Source organism: Lycium barbarum, chromosome 10 (assembly GCF_019175385.1).
Source record: "Lycium barbarum isolate Lr01 chromosome 10, ASM1917538v2, whole genome shotgun sequence".
NCBI classification, from domain to species: domain Eukaryota; kingdom Viridiplantae; phylum Streptophyta; class Magnoliopsida; order Solanales; family Solanaceae; genus Lycium; species Lycium barbarum.
This window is the reverse complement of record NC_083346.1, coordinates 31,918,408-31,944,511: the sequence shown is the minus strand read 5'-3', so window position 1 is coordinate 31,944,511 and position 26,104 is coordinate 31,918,408. Positions and strand designations below refer to the sequence as shown.

Here is a 26,104-nt window from a genome sequence, read left to right as displayed (position 1 = left end):
TCAGTCTCGAGTTCTAGATCAGAGAGGTTTTTCAGCTTCTTCGGTGTCAGTTCAGAGGCCTAATCTTGATCGTGTCTGCTTTGAGTGTGGCGAGCAGGGCATATCAAGAGGTTTTGTCCTAGACTTAGACGGGGTAACCAGAGTAGTCAGTTTCAGGCTCCCGGGCCCCCAGTTGCTCCGGTTAAAGAAGGGGGATGTTTTGGTGGGAACCGTACTCAGACTAGGCGGGGTGGTCACACAACAGATAGAGGTGACGCTCAGCCCAACATGGGCAGTTATCAGTCTAGTAGGGTGGTGGTCAGATAGTTCAGGGGGACCGTAGAGGTTCTCAAGCTAGTGGTGGGCGTGCCCATTTCTATGCTATGCCAGGCAGGCTAGAGATCGAGGGCTCAGATGCAGTTATCAGAGGTACTATCTCAGTCTGTCGCCTGTAAGCTTCTGCACTATTTGATCCGGGCTCCACATTTTCGTATGTGTCTACTTACTTTTCTAGGAGTTTTGATACGACTTATGACATGCTTAATACTCCTATTCTTGTGTCTACTTCGGTCGAGGATTCTGTGGTTATAGATAAAGTGTTTCGATCTTGCACTGTTACAATTATGGGTTATAGTACCCGGGTAGACTTAATAATTTTAGACATGGTAGATTTCGATGTTATTCTGGGTATGAATTGGCTATCTCCAGACCATGCGATTCTAGACTGTCACGCTAAAACCGTCACCTCAGCTATGCCCAAGATACCTAGACTTGAGTGGAAAGGAAACCTTAATCCCACCCCAAAGAAAATTATCTCTTATATCCGTGCTAAGAAACTCGTTGAGAAGGGTTTTTTGGCTTATTTGGCGCATAATCGTGATATTGATGCTGAGATTCCACCACTTGAGTCAGTTCCTATAGTTTGTGAGTTCGTAGAGGTGTTTCCTGCGGACTTACCCGATATGCCACCAAACCGTGATTTTGATTTCTTCATTGACTTAGAGCCGGGGACTCGTCCTATTTCTATCCCTCTATATCGTATGGCTCCAGCAGAGTTAAGGGAATTGAAAGAACAACTTCAGGACCTTCTCAATAAGGGTTTTATTCATCCGAGTGTCTCTCCGTGGAGCGCTCTTGTGCTTTTTGTGAAAAAGAAGGATGGGACTATGCGGATGTGTATTGATTACCGCTAGTTAAATAAAGTCACCATCTGAAATAAATATCCTATTCCTCGCTACTTATGTTTTTTTTTTTTTTTTTTTGTACTAGTTTGGTTCAACTTTTTTTTTTTGTGCTATTTAAGTCGCGGGTTCCTTTTTCTTTACATGCTTCACAAATGACAAAGTACTGGTTATGCTTTTACCTGGTTTAGTTGTGGCCTTTCATACAAGAAAACAACTTGACACTTTTGATAATGTATTTATAGCTGTAGAGATTTTCAAATAATAACATATATTATTCATCCTAATAAAATCATGGCAGAATGCATCTCTATTTTGACTCAATACCTTAGAAGTTGTCCAGACAATGATCCGAAAACACAATCTGCTAAAAAAAGTGATGTCAGAACATAGCATTTTTCTGAATCTATTAGATGAAAAGGAGGTTAACAATTAGATGAAAAAGAGAACAAAAAAATGACACGAGATAAAGGAGTTAGTTCCTTGGATGGTCACCTAAGTTTAGAAAATTTCCTATAAAAGTCACTTTTGTATTATTTAGGACAACAAAGTCATTCAAGTATCACTATTTTCCTCAAAAAATACTAAACACCTCAAAAGCTATCTTCTCTCCTAATTGACATGCCACGTCATTAGAGCCCCATATTTTTTAATAATAAACTTATTTAACTCATCAAACTCATTTAATCAAATTCATATTTTATATCTAATCAAATATGACCCGGTTAAAAAGCAGCAAAGAAACAAACTAGCATGTAATCTAAATGAATTAGAATTAAAAGACAGAATTTTTTTAAATCTATAGATAAGTATTAAAATTAAAATTAAAATATAAAAAACTTGTTTAGAGCTTTAGTTTAATATATTGCTAGGTTACATGATTAACATGAAAAGTTGGAATATCTCTATCATAACATGAAATAAATTAAGAATATATTATATTTCATATAAGACTAATAATATAATATTTCAAAATAAAAAATAAGTGTTATAATATAATATTTTAAAATAAGTATTATAGTAATGAAAATTCTATACCTTTTGCATGAGAAATAAAAAGACCTCGATGGTATGAAAATGGAAATGCCAAAAATTGCACACTACATATATAAGAATAGATAACTAAAAATAGAGAGAAATAATTTACACTAACTTTATTTTTTAAATCTATGATTTAATTAGATTTTTTAAAAGTTAAACCAATACGAAGGTAATTTTTGTGTTGTATGTGTAATTATATTTTAATGTGGAAAGAATATGTTGTTTAATGTGGAGAAAAATATGCTATTTAAAAAAACTTGAATTTGAATAGAAAGATTAAATTACTTGAACTTTAATTTAAATTGAAAGATAATATATTTGATCGAGATAAAAAGAATTTAGATTTGAAAAAGTGGCTTAATAAAAAGTATGGTTTGATTCTTTTGCTGCTTTTTAGCCATGTGATATTTAATTGGGTATAAAATATGAATTTAGTTAAGTGATTTTGATGAGTTAAATATATCTATTATTAAAATAAAAAATGGGATTTTAATGACATGGCATGCCAACACGAAGAGAAGAAGACTTTTGAGGTGTTTAGGTATTTTTTGATAAAAATAGTGATACTTGAGTGACCTTATGGTCCTAAATGAAATAAAAGTGACTTTTATAGGAAATTTCCTAAACTTGGATGATCATCCAAGGAATTAACTACCAAGATGGGGTAATTCTGCGCCGGCTACATCTCTACATCTACGAATAAAACTAAAAGAATTTCTAACACATATTAAAATATATTTTATTTAGTTATATTGTGTTGGAGAACAATTCATGAGTCATTTGAATAAAAGAGGATTGCCCTTTATATATCTTCTGCCTCACTCAAACTTTGTTGACAGTTTCATTTTGTAATTAATGTGTGCTTTAGGGGACCATTAATATGGAATACCAATTGAATCAGAAATTAGTACGTGAATATGAGTTTTGGTTTTCAATAAAGAATATGAAAACTTGGGCTAATAAATACTAATAATTGTGACTTTTATTCTTATCTAATAAGATAAGATAAATTGGAAAAAATAGGAAAAAGGTTAAAAAAAATGAGAAAAAAGATAAACAATGTTTTTGGGCCAGAGGTGCCACATAACTCTATTATTGCTTAACTTTAGTGTGTGCGTGTCTATATATATATATATATATATATATATATATATATAGGGATAACTACATGACATAACAAACATATAGTGAGTATTGACATTTAGTAGCTGTAGTTTAACTTAATTACTTCTCATAGCAAACATTTGTGTATTAATGACATTTAGTAACTATATATAGAGCCCGTTTGGATTGGCTTATAAGTTGCTTATAAGTTGTTTTCAGCTTTTTTGAGTGTTTGGCTGGCCAGCTTAAAGTCATTTTGTGCTTAAAATAAACTCAAAAAAATAATTGGGCCCATTGACTTAGCTTATCTAAAGCAGCTTATAAGCTGAAAACAGCTTATAAGTTAAAAAAAATAAGTTAGACTACCTCAACTTATTTTTTTTAGCTTATAAGCTGTTTGCAGCTTATAGGAATAAGCCCATCCAAACAGGCTCATATATATATATATATATATATATATATACAAAATAGAATACCCATCAAACTATTCACTTCCAACCCAACCCTCCTATCTCTCTCCCCCTTCTTCTCCCCACTGCTCTGCCGCCGACCACCACCGACCGCCGGAGCTCCAGCGAAATGTCGTGCCCCTTCACCACCGTCACTGCCAGCCCCTTCCATGTTTCCCTTTCTTCTCCGGTTGTACCCCTTTTTCCTTTCTTCTCCGGCGCCAAAAAGGACAAAAAACTCAGATCTACGTCGGAAAAGAGCCAATACCGACGGATCTGAGCATTGTTGGAAGCAAAAAGGAAAAAAAACTCAGATCTATGCCGGAGAAGAAGAAAAAAACTCAGATCTACGTCGGAAAAAAAATGTCGTCGTTGTATTCGCCGAAATTTTTTTCCGCTCAGATCTAGAAAAAGTCCAGATTTTCACTGTATTTGTTGTATATTTACCGTGTATACAATATTTTTCGCTTGTATTTGTTGTATACATACCGGAAAATATGGCGTATTTGTTAATTTTTTAGTGTATCTATGTTGTATACAATATTTTTCGCCTGTATTTGTTGTATACATACCAGAAAATATGGCATATTTGTTAATTTTTTAGTGTATGATTGTTTTATACTATATTTTTCGCCTGTATTTGTTGTATACATACCGGAAAATATGATGTATTTGTGTAATTATTGGTGTATATGTATTCAGTTTTTACTCGTTGTATTCATGAATACAACAAGCCAATTTATGAATACAGATAGTTATTTCATGAATACAGTGGAAAAAAAAATTGTTGTATTTATGAATACAGCTAAAAAAGAAAATTGAATACACATGTGGGAGCTAGGTTGATTTTCTACAGAACGTAAATATTGAAACATTAGCTATGCAGCTTGATTAAACCCCAAATGTTTGCTATTTATGTAAAAATGCTATTAAATGATGAGTGAGTCTTTATTATATGTGTGGGATGGATCTTTAAAGTAAAATAGAGAATGAAGAGAAAAAAATCAAAAACCATAGAGAAGTGCCATGTCACTTTATGTATGCCTAACTTTACATTATATGGGTGAAAAAATCATTTTCACCCCTCAACTTTACTTTAAAAATCAAACATCCCCTCAACTTTGAACAATAGTCATTCTCCCCCCTTTATGCTAATTGACTTTTTTAAATTCGTATTTTACCTTTACATTATCAACTTGTCTTTTTTACTTTTACTTATTTAAAATAATGATTTTTTTATCTCTTTAATCTATGTAACAAATTTCCTATAAAAAAAAATATTACTTTCGAGACGGAAAAAGAAAAGTGGGAAATGCTAGTTGAGTATATAACTTAATGTCGTTCTATAATGAAATAAATGAGAAGAAAAAGAATTTATTTTTATTAATAATAATCAAAACTCTGATATGTATTTATACAAGTAAAAATAATAGGTAATAATAACTTTATAAATATCTTTCAATGCAGGTAATACAAAATAATTAATAAAAATAAAGGTATATTCTATAACAAGTTCCTAAAAGATTATCTATTTATATTATAAATAAGTTTTAAATTATAATTTAAAATATTCCATTAATGACAACTAAAACTCGTTTATATATTGACAATTGAGAATAACAGAGAAGTGAAATTTAAATCTATATATATGTAAAAATAACAGGTAATATGTGTGTGTGAGAGAGAGTGTGTTTAAAATATCAATCATAAAAAGTACCATTAGATTTTGTGATAAATTCATAAAAATATTAATCTGCTTATAATATGAATTTAAATAAAAAAATTATAAATACCTAGGTTAAAAAAATAAATTTTATATAATATAAAAAGTTATTATATAGATAGAGGATTGAAAATGTCAAGGGTAAAATAGATATTGCATAGGATAAAGGGGGAGAATGTCTATTATTCATAGTTGAGGGGGGAGTTTGATTCTTAAAGCAAAGTTGGGGGTGAAAATGATTTTTACCCTATATTATATATAGATAGATTGAAATTCAAAAGTGGAGCAAGAATTTAAAGCTTATGGGTTCAGAATTTTAGTTTTTCTAAGTTATTGAGTTGTAAACTAATAATTTGTACATATTTTATGAATTTTTTCGATAAATTCAGAGTTTTGACCAAAATTACGATTCGGCCAAATGCGTAACTAACATACTGGCTCCGCCTAGGGTGGGCAAAGTTTGAGCCCACCCAAAATCCAAGCCAAAATCTGATTTTTTGGATATTTGATTTGAATTTTTAGATTATGGATTAGACTTCGGATTTTATTTTTTAATTTTTAAATTTTTTGAATTTTCGAATTGGATATCGAATCTAGTACTTCGGGTTTTCATTTTTTTGCGCGGATTGCCCTTCTTTTGGGGTGGTCTTTAAATTTTTCCCCTCAAATTGGTGGTCTTTAAGTTTTGTCCTTCGCTTGAAAATGTGGCCGAAAATAAAAAATAAAAATAATTTCGCAAGGCAAGACTTTGAGAAAAGTCTGCCTTAGGCGACATAAGTTGTCTTAAGGCATAACTAAAGTTATGTCGGATCTGGCATATGATATGCCTTAAGGCGTAACTAAAAGTTTGCCTTATAAGGCAACCTATGCTGGATCTGGCATAAATTTAGTTATGCTTTAAGACAACTTATGTTGTCTCCGCCAGAGGTTACCTTAAGGCATAAATGTCTGCCTTATAAATTGCCTTAAGGCATAAAATTTATACCGGATCTGACATAACTTTAGTTATGCCTTAAGGCGCTTATGCTGGATCCGGCATAACTTTTCCCAAGCCTTGCATTGTGAAATTATTTTTTATTTTTATGCCAGAACCGGGGTTCGAACCCAGAACCTTAGGATTTCTACGCGAAGAGCAAAAATTAAAGACGCAATTTGAGAGGCAAAAATTAAAGACCACCCCGAAGAGAATTGCCCTTGAATTTTCGGGTTATATACCTTATATTAGCCATACCTATATTATAATACTAATATGTTTAAAGGTCCAACAGATCAGTATTCTACGACTTTACTATTATAATATTAGGTCTGATATAGAATTTACTATCAAATTAAATATAATATAGCTTGTAAAGCTAGAGTTTACTTCACAACTTTAAGAATAAGACAACTTCCAATGAAATAGAGGGGATAATGTAGAACCGAATTATGTGACTTGATATCTTTTGGTTTAGTGGTAACAGCTCTTACTGAATTCACATATTTGGTTTCACATTATGCTAAGACATGTAACTTGGAAACTGGGGCACATGAATTTCATTCTTAATGAGCCTGCCTTAAAGGCTCAAAAGCCAAAATCGAAATTCGAAATATCCAAGCCGATTAATCCGAAACTAAACTTAAAAAATCCAATCCGATTTGAGCTTATTTGGATTGAATTTGAATTGTAATTTCTGCAATTCAAAAAATGAAAATCCAAACCGAAATTTTTATATCCAATGAGACGGGCCGAACGCCCCCCGCTAGCACCCTTCTTATAAGGTGGTCGAGTCTATGGGTGCTCACTTAGGTGTATTAAAATCATTTATTGGTATGGTAATATTTCATAATTATTACCAAAAAATAATAATTCATGTTAACCTCTGTTTCTGGTTTTAGGTTTGTTAAATACAAAAAAGGGGAAAATAGAAGAGTCACAATGTTACCCGTCATAACATTGGTTCGGAATACCAAAAACTAATGGGTTAGCCTCTTTGCAAGAAACTCCCAAACAAACACTTGTTATTTTGATTGCCAAGATTTCTCTGTCAGCTCCAATACTATCCCTCAAATATAATTCACTCCTTCAATCTTTAACCCATATTGGTAGTGTTGTGCAAATCAAGAAGTTTGGTTATGTTGTTGAATCTTGAACACTAATCTTTAAAAATATATACTTTCTTGATTTATAGAACAGTAATAAAGTTTCAGTTCAATGGCGGGAATAGCTATAGTATTGGATCTACTTAGGAAAAACCCAAGCTTTACTGGTAAAACCCTTCATTCACATGGTGTCTTTACAGCCAAACTAGCTGCTTCAACTGCTGCTGCTGCTACTGCTACTTATCCTTTTGCTGCTAGGGCCTTGTTTGGGTATGCAATATATTTACTCTTTAGAATATGCTATGTTTATTTTGTATCCATGTTATATTATTCATGCTGTCACTGTATTGGATTTATAGGAGTAACATTATATTGGACTTGGTAATGTTCTAACTTGATAGAGTTTAAGAAAGGAAAGAATACTTTTGAATCTTGTGGTCTTAAACTAAAGATATATAAAATGTACCAAAATGTTCTTTAATCTCGTGGTCTTAAACATATCATGTGGAAAGTTAGAATTAAAGAGTTGCCAAAAAAAGGAAAGTAATGCAAACAAATTAAAAGGGCGGGAGTAGTTGTTTTTGTGCAGTGATCTAATGAATTAAAACCAGATTAAATTCTAATATTCTGAAGTCAGATTGGCAATGTTGGAGTTTGTTCATAAGTCCACTCCTTTTTCCCGTGGACGATAACCTGACCGTTAAAAAAATTATGTTAGTTATGATGTCAGTTGTGATTTGTATTCCTTGATCATATGGCTCTATTCATAGTTCATTCCTTTTGTGTACGACTTTTGTTTTCTTGATAACCAAGAAACCTCCAAGGGCTAGTTGTGCATGATTGGAAACTCGGTGGATATTGATCCCTCCCCTCTACCCTTCTCCACCTAAGTACTAGGCTTTTGTCTACTACAGGATTTGAACCTGTGACATGCACCTAAACCACACAACCAAAGCCTTAGGGTAATGGTAATCATTTTGTGTATGACATATTAAGTTCTAGTTCTCGATGTCAGATTGGATAATGTGGACTGCGGAGTTTGTTGATTGTATGCTCTTTTTCTCAATGACATAGATTTTGGTTAAAGAGTAATATCAGTTATGATGTCATTTGTGATTGCATATCTTAATAGTAAGTTTCTATTCAGAGTTCATTAGTGCTGGTGATAGTTCAGCCAACCTCTTTCCCTTAACTTTCACTTATAATGTGAACATGTGGCGTGTGTGCATTTACAGGAATTGGCATGTATTTTTTTCCCCAATAGTAGGAGCATTCACAAAAATGTAGAGCAGCCTTTATTGGGTAGAAAATTCAAAATTCACTATGTTGTGTCCTCAGCCTTTATTGATGTTTTGTTGCCAGTCTCTTAAGCTGTTGAGCTAATTTCCTTCCTTCTATCCAGGATGCCTCTGTTTTGAAAATTCTAGTTGTCTCCCCTGTTTTGTCACATTTCTTTTGTATGTATGGCTGCAATGGCCATACGATTTCTTCCACACCTTTAATCTGTTCTCTTCTTCGGAACCATAGTCTGTATTATCTTCTTCCTTGTGATTCTATCTGAGAATGACTTACTATTCAGAGTATTAGTTCCATGAGTAGCGCCCCCCTTCCCCCCCCCCCCCCCCCCCCCGGTCCCCCAACACACACACACTCTCACAACTCATAACTACCTCTTTTATTTGTTGGTTGTTCAGTACGTTGGTCATCTGACCTTGCCAACCCACTAGAATTTCTTCATTTTTCTGTTATAAGATGGTGATTTTTTTTTAAAAAAAAAAATCAAGCGGTGTTTGGGCTAGCTTGACTGCACCTTCATTGATCTACTGGGAAGCCAAGGTAATGGCCAGGTTCCATCCCAAGAAAAGAAGAGGATGCTTGGCCAAATGGTGGAGATGATTCTTTATTAGCCAATTACATTCCTCCTTCACTAGATTCAGCTCTTTTTCTTTTATAAAAACATCCTCTTGCCTTAAATGTTTTTATACGGAAGTTTAATTTAGGGTGGATCTGAAGGAAATATGGGGCTCATTGCATCCTACTGTGTATCAGTTAATTTGGGTTTGACTGATAACTCAACAAGAAATAAAAATGACCTTTTTTTTATCAGTTTCACAAAGTTAGTTATCTTTAAGTCTTTTCTGGTTTAAACTCGATTCATATGTGGTGGAATTCATTATAAAATTGATGATTGTAGTCTGATTAGAGGGATTTCTGGTAAAGCAAACTGTAGTTCTCATATTAATTGTGTATAAGATCTGCAAACCACCAACTGCTAGCAAATATCTGTACTTCTAACAAGTTGGAGTGGGTGGGTGTAGCTAGCTCTGCTCGGTGGTTTAAATAATTTAGTTTTGGTATACTGGAACAGAGACACAAGTCTACTACATTTTTTCGTCATGTTTATTCCCATCTTCTGTCATAAGAAATAATTTCGACGCTTATTCGTATACTATCAGCAAAACCTTGACTATGTGTTGTTTTGGCAGTAATGGTGCAGGACGAGTTGCATTTTGCGATGCTGGCACGGGATTATCTGAAGATTTTTTATCTAGCATACAAAGTGAATCAATAATTAACTTTCAGTATGATTCATTGAAGCACAGTACCAAACAATACAACCTTGATTTAAAACCCTTATACTCAGCATTTATGTGGAAGAATCTGGCACTGACTTCCTTGAGATCTTTCCTATTATTTTATTTACCTCTTCTGGAGCCTCGTGCTAACATGGAGGATGAGGATGATGAAGATTTCCTACAGGATACCAAGGAAGATCGCCGTGTCGATTTGGTGACTCCTTTCAAGAAATCAGTGAAACAGATTGGTCGTGAGGTAACATTTGCAAAGAGCCCCCCCCCTTTCCCTTTTCTTTCTCCATGCAATGCGCATGCCACTTATGGCTTCATGTTTTGGTCCAGTAAAATGATAACCACTGCCTTTTTTTTTTGTTGAAAAAATAAGGTAATCTTATAAATAAATTAAACCAGCACAAAGATTATGCTGTAGCCTCTGTACAATATCAGCAACAACAACATACCTAGTGTAATCCTACAAGTAGGGTCTGGGGAGGGTAAGATGCACGCACACCTTACCTCTACCTTTATGGGATAGAGAAGCTATTAATTATTTCAGCCTCATTTACATATTCCATTCTACACCAACAGCAAAACAAAAGTATATAATTAGCCTTTATCTGTTGAATGGAGTTAGCATTGTCTTCAAAACATCTTCTGTTTCTCTCAGTCCAAATAGTCCACCATAAGCACGCTCGTATGGTTCTCCACCATAATAGCTTTCTCTTCTTGACTCACTTTATGTACCAGCACCTCAGCAGATCTCCTGTTGACCTCGACATAACCCACTGCAAACCAATCATATTCATGAAGAGCTGCCACAGTTGGGTGGTATCTTGGCAGTGCAAAAATAAGTGATTGGTATTCTCTGTTTCTCTTCCACAGAGAAAAGATTTTCTAGTTAAAGTCTTTTGTAGATTCTCATGTGTAAGACAACTTCATTAAACACTATCCATGTAAAGTAACCTTGACTGGAGCTTGGACCTCGAAATTTGTTTCCATGCCCAAGGTTTTTCAGGACTATCCACCTTTCTTAGATCTTTGTAGCAAGAACTTACTGAAAAAATTCCATTGCTCCTTGGCTTTCATATAAGGCTATCATCAGTGTTGGATAGCTGCTGATTTGTATTCAGAAGGTTGAAAAATTCAGCAGCCCTGTCTACTTCCCAATCATTGAAATTTCTTCTAAACTGTATGTTCCAAACGCCATCAATTTTTTGTTTTCTGCTAAAGAAGAAGCCTTGTTTGCTTCCAGAATAAAGAAATCATGGAAGAGGTCCCTCAAAGGTCCATGACCAGCCCAATTATCCAGTCAAAATGAGATTCTCTCTCCATTGCCGACTTTGAATCCAATTTAGATATCAAATTAGGCCACATACTTTTCCAAACAGAAACTCCATAAGGTGTTTTGAAATATTTGGAACAAAAATGTCCATCAGTTCCTTACTTGCTTTTGATAACACCCGCCCATAGTGATTCTGCCTGTGTTAAACCTCTAGAGCCACTTCATTAGCAAGCTTCTGTTGTGTAATCGGAGGTTTTTAACGCCCAAACCACCATCTTTCTTGTTCTTAATAACAGTACTCCAGCATACCAGGTTGAAGGTTTTCCTTTCCTTAATTGCCTTGCCACAAGAAGTTTTCCTAAGCTTATCAATTCTTTTCTCAATCTTGACAGGCGATGAGAACAGAGACATCACATATGTAGGAAGTGAGTTCAACACACTATCAATAAGAGTCAATCTTCCTCCTAGTGAAAGATATTGCTTCTTCCAACTTGCTAATCTCTAACACGCCTTCCCAAATGCTGACCGCTTTGTGTTTAGCACCCAGTGGCAAACCCAAATAAGTTGATGGAAGTGTACCTCTCTGACAACCCAGAGCTCCGATCTAATCTAATACAGTTTGTAGACTCGTTTAAAGGATACGATCAACTTTTTCTCCAATTAATAGGCAATCCAGAAATAGCTTCAAATATTACCAGAATCATTCTCAAATGTTTCAGTTGTGCAACCCCGCGTCACATCACCAGTGTATCATCTGCATACAATAAATGTGATACTTCCAAATGTACCCTGAAACCTCTAATACATCCCATCTCATATGCCACTGACAACATCTTACTAAAACATCCCGTTACTAAAATGAAAAGAAAAGCAGAAATAGGATCCCTGTCTCAGACCCCTTTCAGCAGCAAAGAATCCCACAGGTGTCCCATTAACAAGGACTGAATGTCGCTGTACTGATACAGAAGAAAATCCAATTTGTCTATTTACTTCCGAAACCCATATCCTTAAGCATGTGGATTAAGAACTTCCAATTGACAGGGTCATACGCTTTTTCAATGTCAAATTTGCATATAACACTAGGAATATCACTTTTCTGTCTCGAGTCCACACGTTCAGTTGAGCATTGTGCACCAGTTTAGGAATTACCACTTTGAGTCTTTCGGTCAATAATTTCGACGATCGTATGAAAGCTACCAATTAAGCTTATTGGCCTAAAGTCTCTCACCTCCACAACATCATTCTTTTCGGCAATTAATGCTATGTAGGTAGCATTGTAACATTTTTCAAACCTCTCCTGGCAATGGAAAACCTCCAGAGCTGCCATTATGTGTGCTCTGATCACTGTCCCGCAATTCTTATAAAATCCCATGGAAAATCCATCCGGACTGGTGTTTATCACTTGCACATTGTTAGACGATATCCAAAAATTCATCTTCTTGTAACCGTAATTCTCAAGAATGTTCAGCTTGATTTCATCTGGATCCTCCTTCATTTCACCATCTACAAAAATGCTGATGGGTGCGTGTTGGATCCTCCGGAAGTAGTGCATTTTCGTGGCAACATTTTTGGAGAGTCCGAGCAACATGGGGTTTATCCCTTCTATGTGCATTCGCTATTTTATGGAAAATTTGGTATTTTTACCCCCTTGCTTTAGCCAGATTCCTTGATTTTTGCGTCCAAGAAATCTCCTCATACTTCGCTATCTCTTCTACTTACATTAGTAGGTTAGACTGAGCATCAAATCTTCACCTTGGGGGGTGTGCTTTTCCTGCTCTCTGTCCAGCTGAACTAGCTGTGAAAGCAGCTCATTTTGAGTTCCAAACTACCGTAGTTGTTGTTATTTCAATCTCGAAGCCTTCTTTTTTAGCAGCTGTTTTATTTTTATTTAGATAGGACAAACTCTGGTCTTCCGACATTCTGGAAAGACTCCCACCATTCTTTGACTTTTTCACTAAAACCCTTCACCTCCAAGTTTCCAACCACCAATTGTCGAATTTGAAATATGATCTCGACCTTTCCCAGTCACCACAAAGAAGTTGCAAAGGTAAATGATCTGAAAACACTCCTGGTAAAGTCTCCTGCTTAATCATCCTAAATTTGTCATCCCATTCATCCGAAAACAAGAATCTGTCTACTCTTGCCATGCGTCCCTGATTGTCTTCAAACCATGTGAATTGTCCTCCCACTAGTTGGGATCAATTAGTTCTAGCTCATCTACACATTCAGAGAATTCACCCATTCAGCTTGTATGTCTTGCATTATTTTTTCTCTTGGAACCATGTCTTGTAGTATTAAAATCTCCAGAAATCACCCAAGGACCTTCACAAATGCATTATTTCCTTCTCGTGACAAGGAAGTTTGGAGCAGACACACCAGTTAAGGTCCACGAAATTTTTTGAAGAACGCTCTGTAGCTGAATTGTGATACAAGACTCCCCACAGCGGTGACCTCCCCCTACCAATATCTCTTGTCCCACATCACTAGAATACCCCCCTTAGAACCACAAGATTCCAAGCATCCATAATCTACCCACCGATTAGCCCAAATCTGTCGAACCAGCATTTCAGTTTCCTTTTCAATCTTTGTTTCTTGAAAACAATATATCTGCTCCCCATTTTTGTATCAATCAATATCGTATGTTGAAACTTTTAAAAGATACATCTCTAGTTATGATGCTTCTTTCGTCCAGTAATTACTTTTGTAGTTTTGTTTGATTTTGTATTTGTATTTCCACGTGGCTGCTCTTAGAACTTGTTGTAGCATGTGATTAGCAGTATATAATGGCTAACTTGTTCAATTAAGTTGTTGGTCTTGATTGGTCAAGAAGATAGGCTGCCCAAGAAAATGATACTTTCTTCTCTGGCAGATAGAAATTTGTTTTCATCTAAAGATACCCTTCTTGGCTTTTTGGCTAAGATCAAGTGAAATTTTTTCATCTAAAACTGGAGGTGCTTGTTTGTGGGGTCAGTACTGTGTCAAGCCGGGCATAAGATGCCACAAAATTTAGGTGCTACCAGTCTCTCCAGTTCAAAAAAAAAAAAAAAAAAAAAAACTTTAGGTGCTACCTTTGTCGCACCCAACATAAATGCCCATAGATTCCATTTTTTTTTTTAAAGAAAGAAAGCTCTCTGTAAATATAAGCATCTTCTTGTCGCTGGGTTTTAGTAGGAATTTCGACATGACCTGGTTGAAGTTTGAAAAAAGAGTATTTGAAGTTGAAGCCAATAGTATTTGAAAGTTGAAGTTGTGTCTGGACATGAATTTCACTTGGAGAAAAAGTTGAACTTTTGTGAGTGGAACCATTATTACACTTGAAATACTCCTCAAACCTGTTTTTCGAACTTCAACTTTCAAGTTTGAAGTTGAAATAATGGACTAGATTGTGAGGCAAATATTTGTTTGAAATAATCTCCAATTATTTTCATTACTTCTCAAAAAATAATTGAAGAAAAAATTACTTCGATCTAGTGTGTATCCTGCTGAATAGGCATTTCCAACTTCCCTCCATTTTTTTTGGTTATTCTAAAGGAAGACTGAAGATGTTAGACTAGTCTTTTGTTCATATTTTTCTTCTCCTGCTAGGATAGTTCTCAGCATAATTAATTCTATTGAGCTTAGAGACCCTTTACATGCCAAAAAGACCATAACTGCTGAGTAGATTCTGGTCCCTTAACTGCTTTTTTACATCTGACCTTTCTTGACCTTTTCTTGGAACAATGTTTTTTTGTGTGCCCTGTTTCCCATATTAGCAATTAAAAATGATAGAACAGTTTATATCTCTGGCTGTTGAAAAATGTGCTTTCAATTTATGCTTCAAATCATGCACTTGCATATTATTTTTGCTCAGAAAAAGATCTTGTGTGCAATTAACGTTATGCACCTTCTGGTCAGACTGCTGTTGTAACTACAAGACGTGTCCTGGAGAGATTGGCTGTCCACTATGTTTCACAACGCATGGCATGGAAGTTTTTAAAAGGTTTTTTTTTCCTCGGTGTGTAAGCTTTAATCTGTAGTTCTTGCAGATTGACATTGAAGAAATCTAGTGTTTATCAATTTCTGCAGATGTTCCCAAGTCAGCTGCACGCAAAGCTCAAAGGGGAATGTCTAGTACGGTCTATTTTTGCAGTGTTACAAAAACAACATGCCGAGGTTTAACATTATCTGCTCAAAACTCTTCTTCTCTTATGGTTCACCTGGACTAGTCTCAATTCCTGATTATTCTATCTGATCAGGTCATTTTCTGGGAGTTTTGGCATCATGGTTTGTGCAAGTTGGCATTGATATCTGGCGATTTTTCAAATCTAAACAAGATGATGACACACTTGATGGATCAGAAAAAATTCAGCGTCTTGGAAGGAAGATTTCCATTATTACTGTCAGATGTGGTGCATCTCTTGTTTTCGCTTCTATAGGGGCAGGAATAGGAGCAATGATGATTCGCCCTACAACTGGCCAGTGGATTGGTAAGCTCACAGTATGCTTTTCAGTACCTATAACGAACAGCATCTTTACTAGAATTAATCAAATCATAATTTTTCAGGATGCGCTATTGGAGATGTGGCTGGACCAGTCATTGTAGCCTTTTGCTTTGACAAAATTCTTCACGTGGAACTGTGATGACTCTCTTCTTGGTTATATATTGAGGTCATAATTAGTATAAGGGTAATGTGATAGCTTCTTTTCCCCACAAAGAAGTGCAATTCGGTGCCTTTTTTTGTTTTTGTTTTGACTTGGTTGGTTCCTTTAGCTCTGGAATAATGTTCGTCATAGATACATTAATCAATTTATGACATTACGAGTTCTTTTTCGGATTTAATTCATGCTTTCTGGTTCATAACATCCTTCCTATGGATGGTCGTAGTTGGTCTGGTGAATCTACAGTTCTGTAAATGCTCCATGTTGGAGTTGAAGAAGATAAGGGTGTAGCCCAAGTATGTGTTTACGTAAGATTATTAAATATGGTGCTAGCACCTCAAAATAATTGGCTTGAAATTTTATGTACAAATGGCAGAGGTTCTGCATTATCACGAGGTTTGAATTTGAATTGTTTCATTGGTTACAACAAGAAGCAGGACATTCCACCTGCAACAAAAGAGTAATAATGCATCTCTGTGTGGACATCTATCTGCTCGCTCTAGTGCTTCTCAGAAATGTACCTTGGATAATGTGGGTGAAAGCCATCTGGTTCTAAAGGTTGGTGGTAGAAACTTCTAACATTCTCTTGATTACCTGCCTGCTAGTCTAGGTTTCTTCTAACTGTGATTATCTTGTGTTCTTTTACTACAAACAGTAACTCCACTGCAATTAAATTCTTGATTATGCCGTGTTCTTATACAGATATAGCTACTTTTCATCTACTCTACTGTGTTCGTGTGTAGTACTGTATATGTCTTGTTCTATATGACATTCTGAAACCCTGTTGCCTTCCTACATTTCTCCTTTGGACATGGTAAAGTTCATTTGCAGAAATAGTTTAAAAAAGAATCTGATTCGTTATGTCTTTTTAGATAGCAGAATATTCGATGTAAGTTACTTTGCTGGAATGATTGTTTCTCCTTTATAATGAGATCTAAAACTAATGAGATCTAAAACAAATCAAAGTTTGGCTCATCCTTTTTTTTTTTTTTTGAGACTGTGCAGCAGTTCAAAGTTTGGCTCATCGAGCTCATTCTCTACCAAATCCAAGGTATCCACGCTAGCTAGCATGCAATATTCTGTTGTATACCTACCAGCACGGAGGCTTAGGCCACTGGGAAGATAACATCTAACGTGATTTGTATTTGTCGGCGTTTTGAACTCCGGTTTCCCATGAGTTTCCCATGAGTTTCACTCACTTAATTGACAACACATCAACTGCCAGTCTTTCCATCATAACCAACAAAGTTCTCCCCTTTTCCTTTTTCCAACAAACCATTAAACTGTTCACATCATTGTTCAGCATCTTTTCTTGCTAGTTTTCTGGTCTCATTTTCTTCTCATCCTAGCATTCCTTCCAAAATTCTTTGAACTTACAGCAAATTCATGATGCCTTGAAATGTATGACCTCATGTTGGGATTTAAGTAGATTGATGCAAGCAATTTGGTCATAAAATCTCCTTGAAAATACAATTTATTTTCTGCAATTCTATTTTTACCTTCAAACAAGAACTGAACAGTTGAAATCTTCCCACGAGGGTAAAATAAGTTTAAAGGCTTTAGAAGCAGAAGTTTTTTTAAAAAAAAACGGAAAGTCAAATGAATTTTTGCTTTTTCTTTTGTTTTTTGTTCTTCTTTTCGTTGAATGTATATAATAGTAAGCAGTGTTGGATTTGATCCCAGGATCTTCGAGTTCCGAAAGAACCCTTTATGAATTTACTTAAATGTTTTGTCTCTAATGTCATTAACGGTAATTTATTTTAAGGCGTTAAATTATTTAATAACCATTCTTTTAGAGTATCAAATAGTACAGTATCTAGTATTGTTTACCTTGCTTACTTGCTAAGACTACTTTAATGGTGAATACAAAGTCAAATGATTCCAAGAGAAGGTAATGATCTTCCACCAGTGCTTGCAAACATCTGTGTAGGAAGGCTTGGAGTCCGGAGCCAAAATGGCTTATTTTTGCAGCTATTAGACCAAATTAGGCTGCCTTTTTTTTTTTATACCACAATGAGTATTTCGTTTCCAACGAAATACCCACACAACGCACTGTTCATAGCCGGAAGTTTTTGTTGCATTTCGCTACAAGTGTAGCGAAATGCAACAATTTTTTTTTTTTTTTGCATTTCGTGAGTTAATCAACGAAATGCATCAATTTTTTTTTTTTTTTGTATTTCGTGAATTAATCAACAAATATGAACGAAACTGATTTTTTTTTTGCATTTCGTGAATAAAAAAACGAAATAGGAAATTATATATTTATTTATTTTTGCATTTTGTGTATTAAAAAATGAAATAGGATAAAAAAAAATCGTTCATATAAAAACGAAATTGGAATATATATATATGAACGAAACTGATTTTTTTTTTTGCATTTCGTGAATAAAAAAACGAAATAGGAAATTATATATATTTTTTTTTTGCATTTCGTGTATTAAAAAATGAAATAGGATAAAAAACAATCGTTCATATAAAAACGAAATTGAAATATATGAACGAATTTTTTTTTTATCCTATTTCATTTTTTAATACACGAAATGCAAAAAAAATAAATATATAATTTCCTATTTCGTTTTTTTATTCACGAAATGCAAAAAAAAAATCAGTTTCGTTCATATTTGTTGATTAATTCACGAAATACAAAAAAAATAATATATATTTGATGCATTTCGTTGATTAACTCACGAAATGCAAAAAAAAAAAAAAAATTTTTTTGCATTTCGTTGGTATATCTACGAAATAGTACTTTTTTTTTTGTATTTCGTTTATTAAAAAACGAAATATGAAAATAATTTTTTTTGTATTTTTGTATTTCGTTTATATAAAAAAATAGGAAAATAATTTTATTTTCATTTCGTTTATATAAAAACGAAATAGGAATACATATATATATATTTTGGATTTCATTTATATAAAAACGAAATAGGAAAATAAATTTTTTTTTTCGTTTATATACCAATGAAATAGGAATACATACATACATACATACATACATACATATATATATATATATATATATATATATATATATATATATATATATATATATATATATATTATTTCTTTTATTTTATTTGAAATATGAATTTTTTTTTATTTCATTCATATCAAAACGAAATTGGAATATATATATATATATATTTTGCATTTCGTTGGTATATCAACGAAATAGTATATTTATTCTTTTTTTCTTTTTTGTATTTCGTTTATTAAAAAACGAAATATGAAAAAAAAAATTATTTCGTTCATATCAAAACGGAATTGGAAAAAAAAATATATATATATATATATATTTTTTTTTTATTATTATTTTTTTGCATTTCGTTGGTATATCAACGAAACAGTTTTTTTTTTTTTTTGGTATTTCGTTTATTAAAAAACGAAATGTGATTTTTTTTTATTTCGTTCATATCAAAACGAAATTGGAAAATCTATATATATAATTTTTTTTTCTATAACGCATTAAAATACTGCGTTATAGAAACAGTACAAAAAAAAAAAAAATTGGCCAACTTTATTTTTTGCAACACTTAGTGTTTTTCTCCATACCTTGACCAATCATTAGTCGTGTGTCAAGACTCCGAAACGTCAATATTTTATATAGAACCTGATATTTTTTTCTGCTTACAGTAATGTAGGCCCAATACATCAAGGATACGTAGACGTTCGGATCGTCATTTTAGGTGTTGAAAAGGTGGCCGAAGTAAGTTTTGTTTGAATAAACTTAGTGTTTGACTGTAAGGTTATTTTAGTCAACTTTATATGTCGAGAAAATTAGTCAACTTTATTTTCAAAATTGAAACCGCAGAAGTGAAATTGACATTCACAGCTACATTACCCCGAGATTTTTACGTTGAAATCTATTGCGTATCATCATCTTATAAGTAAATAAAACTGAAAATTTCACGCCAATTTGGGGGAAAATTGAAATTGAATGGGATAAAAGCTGTTTTTTTAAATCGGCTCAGCCAAACCGCCTAGCGGCAATTTATCCGCATAGATCTCGAAAAAATACGCAAGTTAAAAACAAACGCGTAAAACGGACGTCCGAGCGCAAAATTATGACCATCTAAAGTTTGACGACTTTACAACTAGTTTTTCTCCCTATATTTTTTAGAATTATATTTATATTCAAAATAAAGTTATGTCTTGACTTTACAACTATTTTTTTTGTTTATTAAAAAACGAAATAAGATTTTTTTTTTATTTCGTTCATCTAAAAACGAAATATGAAAATAATTTTTTTTGTATTTTTGTATATATAAAAACTATATATATATATTTCATATACCAATGAAATAGGATAAATATATATATATTTTTTTGTATTTCATTTATATAAAAACGAAATTGGAAAATATTATTTTTTTATATAAATATATATTTTGTTGGTATATAAACGAAAAAAATAATTATTTTCCTATTTCGTTTTTATATAAATGAAATACAAAAAAAAAAAAATATATATTTATCCTATTTCATTGGTATATGAAATATATATATATATAGTTTTTATATAAACGAAATGAAAATAAAATTATTTTCCTATTTTTTTATATAAACGAAATACAAAAATACAAAAAACATTATTTTCATATTTCGTTTTTTAATAAACGAAATACAAAAAAAAATTACTATTTCGTAGATATACCAACGAAATGCAAATATATATATATATATATATATATATATATATATATATATATATATATATATATATATATATATATATATATATATTCCAATTTCATTTTTATATGAACGAAATTAAAAAACAAAATTATCCTATTTCGTTTTTTAATACACGAAATGCAAAAAAAAAATATGTATATATATAATTTCCTATTTCGTTTTTTTATTCACGAAATGCAAAAAAAAAAAAAAAACAGTTTCGTTCATATTTGTTGATTAATTCACGAAATACAAAAAAAATATATATATATTTGATGCATTTCGTTGATTAACTCACGAAATGCAAAAAAAAAAAAAAATTGTTGCATTTCGCTACAAGTGTAGCGAAATGCAACAAAAAATTCCGGCTATGAACAGTGCGTTGTGTGGGTATTTCGTTGGATAACCAACGAAATACCCATTGTGGTATAAAAAAAAAGGCAGCCTATTTTGGTCTAATGGCTGCAAAAATAAGCCATTTTGGCTCCGGACTCAATCTTACTTGTACTGATCTTTGCCATTTTTAAACTTCATTATGACTCTGTTTCGTATAAAATATTTTTCAAGAAAAAAAAAGGCTTTCTCACATATTTTCTGATGTTTGGTCAGTGAATAGAAATAATATTTTTCACTATTTGGTTGGAAAATAGGAAAATAGTTTCCTATATATTTAAAAAAAAGAAGTATTTGGCAAGGAGGTAAGATTTGATGATGCCAAAACGTACTTAAATAACTTGGTGGCACGTGGTCCACTCTCTTGTTCAACAAAAGGCCTTCTTCGTAATTCACTATTACGAAGTGCACTGTCAAAAAATGATTTCAATTGAAATTCCGAGAAAATTATTTTCCAAAATTGTTTTCCAATAATAACGGATTTAATCAGAAAATCAGTTGGAAATTTATTTTTATAGGGGTTGAAGACAAGCGGGCAGTATTCAATCTCGAAAATCCTTATTGTGAGCCCGGTTCGAAGCAATGGAGTGTATGAGTGAAACACTATAAAGAACAAGAATATAAGTCAAAGATTCAAGAAACCAAATAAGTGATGAACAAACTAGAGTATATTGCCTTTAGAGAGAAAAGAGTAGGGTTACAAGAACATGAACAAGGCGATGCTTTTTCTTCTCTCTTAAGCTACCCTTATATAAGTCAAAGCTAGACTTTTCAAATCCTAAAGTACGGGTGATGTGACCCCTCTGCAGCTCCAATGTGCATACAAGTTGCGTCACTCTGAACGAGGTCTGCTGACGTGACCTGAGTTGATAGGAGTGGAAGCTAGTTGGACGAGTTTACTGGACCTACCTAGCATCCGGTCACGCAAATTCACCCCGATTGCAATTTTTACTCAATACACAAACATTTAAGCTAATTAAACATGTGAAAATTGAAACCCATACTAAACAAATCCTAAGCGTCTGCTTCAGAACTAAATTGGAAATTGGAAGGAGAGGATTATGTTTTTAGCATTGCAAGTTGTCACCAAATAGGACTTGTCCGTTGTCTCGAGCTGCCGAGTTATGCATTACTCTAGCTTTTAACACACCTTAAAGAACACAATATTTAAAAATTAAACATATCGTTGTACTACCATCATTCTTTTTATTAACTACGGAGTTAGTTGAACTAGTAAACCAACTACGAAATATTCTTATCTAACTTCAAAACTAATCTTTTAGTTCCTTAATTGTCCCTTTTTTTTTTTTTTTTTTTTTTTTTGTTTAACACTCGTGATACCTCGCTAAAGAGATAGTTTACCTCAATTAAGTGAAAATTGCACTTCTGATCCTTTCTCGAATGTAAAACTATATCAATTTATCATAGTTAAATTATTTAATAAAGTGAGAATATGTATCCGCCAGATTTAAAGAGAGAAGGTTATATGCAAACATGTATCATGCATCTAATATTGATTAGTGTAAACATTCTGTGCGAGTAATTATCTTTACTGAACCGACTAAAAATTAATAGATGCGTGACATGTTTTTGTAAATAATCTTTTGTTAACTTAATTATAGTTAACTTCTAATATATATTTTCACCTTACCAAATCACTTGACCACAATAAATTATTGGGATGATTTTATATAAATACTGGTTGTGAGCATGCAATTGAACCATATCATTACCATATACGATCCATATTTAAAGATGTTATATTATGACCTTTTTAACCCTGAACCGTGGAGTGAAAAATACCAAAAAGAAACCTCACTATCAAACGGTAAGTATTATCTGGTCAATTGTTGACAATTCATAAGTGAAGGAACGTAGAAGAAACCATTTCACTTAATAGAATACTTGCTAAATAGTTAATACACTTAATTGGACATTAAATATTTAACATTTCAATCCCTCATTTTGAGTATTCGAATTTCGTTCCTCAACTTGAGACTTTCCGTAAGCTCATATCGTGCTTTGGGAGTTGGGACTTGTTGCCCCCGAGGAGTTCCAATGAATTTTGAGCTAGAAAATCACATTTTGTATAGATTTTTTTTCGGAAAAGTCACACAAATATAACTTTTTGAAATGGTAACTAAAAATATTATAACTACTTTCTAAAATTTACATAAATACAACTTATTTAAAATTTTAACTTTTTAATTACAAAAATACAATTTTTTACATTCCTAAAATATCAATAATACTTAATTGTAGGAGTTACTACCATTAATGAATCCACTTTTTACTTCTCCACCCCCTCTCCCCCCTCCCCCCACAGCCCAACCAAACCCCCCCCCCCCCCCCGCCCCCAAAAAAAATTATGAAAAGGGCATGACAGAATGTAATTTTCCAAATAAACAAAACAAAATCAACTTCAAATCCCATATTTCCTCCTCTTTATTCTTCTTTTTTTATTTTCACATGATGACTGATGCAATTATTTTTTGTGATTAAAAGATATTATTTTAATATATTAATATTAAGAAAAGTACATGAAAATATACCTAAAAAATATATGGTATATTCAAATTGACAAATTTAACTGAAAAGATGATAACAAAATATTTGTGGATATAATAGTAGAAATTAGTATATTTAAGTTTGTATATTATATATAGTATGTAATATAATGATACCTTTTGTGTATATAGTATATAATATTACAATATACCTAATATATGAATATATTACTATACGTGCCAACAATTTTATTTTAGTTTTGGTTAAAATTCACGAATTAGCTTGCTAGTAGATTGTGCTGGAGCTTTTTTAGATAAGCAATTATTATGTTTTTATATGCATTTTATTATGTTATCACTAATATAAGGTATCTCCTTATTTTTAGTTTTTGATTCATAACAATAATCTCCTTGTTTTTAGCTTTAAGTTGCAAAATTTGTAATATCTAAATTAGTTATATATTATATAATTAAAGTTATATATTATATAATTAACTCTTACATATCTTGTATTGATGAAAGTTCCCCCTTTTTTTCTGGTGCAGTTGCAATGGTTCATGATTGCGAGACACTGGGTCAAATTGCTCAAGCGTGGGTTCCCGAGCATCATGGTTGCGGGCACTCGTGCCATGTTCCCAGAGGAGGCCTCGCTAGACTGCTCTTCGTTGTCGTGGGAACCCTTGTCACGATCATGAAGGGTAATCTGAAACAGTATAAAAAAGATTAAAAAAAATCGGAATTTGAGTTTATTTTTGGTACCTATTTAATGACATGACAGCTGTAGAATTTTAGGAAAAACATATTTAAAAAAATAAAAATACCATTTAGATTTATTTAGGACCCAATCTATTTTAAATCCGACTCAATTCTTGATCCGATTCGTGTTGATTATATAAGAGATGCTTTTGATTATTTTTTTTAAACTTTAATAGCGTGTTTATCCAGGAAAGGAAGGCAAGAGAGGAAAAACTACGAGGAGGAAAAAGAGAGGCGCTACAATAGATTTATATCTTTTTTTATGCTAAAGAGCCCGTTTGGCTTAGCTTATAAGCTGTGTTTAGCTTTTTTGAGCCCAAACAGTGGTTAAATGTGGGATGAGTTTGACTGAGTATACACACAGTGTCCTTTTTCCCTAAAAAAAGCAGCTTATAAATTATTTTCAGCTTATAAGCTGCTTTTTTTAAGCCCATCCAAACAGGCTCAAAAACTCTTTCTAGTTTCTACTTTACTTGCCAGCAAGGGAGAGATTTCTCTTCCTTCATTTTGCTCTTTCCTACTTACCAAGAAAAGCAAGAAAACTTATACTTCTGTTTTGTTTGGTTTTAAAATAGTATCATATACAAAAAATTGTACAGTACTAATCATTCTTTCTTATAAAATGATAAGAATATTTATAAATATTCATATCGTTTGTAGTTATATGGTAATGAATATATATGGTAATGAATATTGGGCTGCTATGTTCAACATATCCATAAGATGAGTGTTGTAGTGATGCAGAAGCTAAAATGAATGTTTGGTCATGTCAGGTTAGATAAGATTTAAAATGTCTACATTTGTTGTGTAGTGCAAATAGTACGTATTGAGGATAAAATATTAGAAGGTCGCTTGAGATGGTCAGAACATGTTTTATATTGGCTAACGAATTCATTGGTTTGTAGGTGCTAAACTATGGTAAGTGAAAGTGTTAAGAGGGGACAGGGTAGACCTAAAATCACATGAAAGGAAGTTTTCTCGAAAGACCTATCCTTGATATCAATGTAAAATTAGTTAGGGATAGTGCACAATGGAAGAAAAAGATCCATATAGGTGATACCTACTAGTTGAGGACAAATTTTAGACTTGTCAGAAAACTTTATTATTATTATTAAAAGTTAATTTTTTATTTTTATTTTATTTAGTATGATGATATGAAATGAGCTGAAATGAAGATGTGAAGATTTATATAGCCAGTCCCTACTTATTTAGGATTGAGGCGCAATTTTTTTTTTTTTTTTTTTTGTGGCTTATAGTTGAACTAGGTTGTCACAAGATAGTTTTATCTTTTGCGAGAAATTTTACTACTCTATTTGTATTATTGAAGTGAAATTATATAATTAAGCACACAATTTAATAAATTAAAGAAAACCTTTAACATGTAAGTCAAATATATGCATCAAATTCACCATTTTAAATGAGTAGTGGTGAGAGTTTCACATATATTTTCATTTTATCTCATTTTATAAAATAATGAACCTTTATATCAAGTGGGTCCATCAATCTATTAAGAGTGAAATGAAAATTCTAAAATTATATAATTTCAAAAGTTGAAATATATTTAAACAAAGTAATGTTGAGTCTGTGAACAAAGTCCCCACATTGGTAGCTGAAAGGAAAAGTAGCTACTTATAAAGTGTTGAATACTTTTAGTGGTGTGAGGCTTTTTGGGAAAAATTGTGCTGGCTTGACACAAACGGAATCTTAGGGTTGATTTAGCCC

The 26,104-nt window shown here is 32.8% G+C and overlaps 1 protein-coding gene across 1 annotated transcript; it reads left to right on the top strand.

Annotated features, from left to right (window-relative positions):
• The first annotated feature begins 7,361 nt into the window (after positions 1-7,361).
• On the top strand, positions 7,362-16,233 carry LOC132614080 (uncharacterized). Its single transcript, XM_060328438.1, has 6 exons — positions 7,362-7,826; positions 10,043-10,388; positions 15,309-15,393; positions 15,480-15,566; positions 15,650-15,880; positions 15,958-16,233. Exons 1-6 carry the CDS (start codon positions 7,669-7,671, stop codon positions 16,032-16,034), a joined length of 984 nt encoding a protein of 327 aa, XP_060184421.1. The 5' UTR covers positions 7,362-7,668; the 3' UTR covers positions 16,035-16,233.
• The last annotated feature ends 9,871 nt before the right edge of the window (positions 16,234-26,104 follow it).

Coding starts and splice junctions, on each gene's coding strand:
- LOC132614080 (XM_060328438.1), top strand. CDS start 7,669: ATGGCGGGAATAGCTATAGTATTGGATCTACTTAGGAAAAACCCAAGC. Junction 7,827..10,042: donor GCTGCTAGGGCCTTGTTTGG/GTATGCAATATA, acceptor TTGTTTTGGCAG/TAATGGTGCAGGACGAGTTG. Junction 15,881..15,957: donor TACAACTGGCCAGTGGATTG/GTAAGCTCACAG, acceptor ATAATTTTTCAG/GATGCGCTATTGGAGATGTG.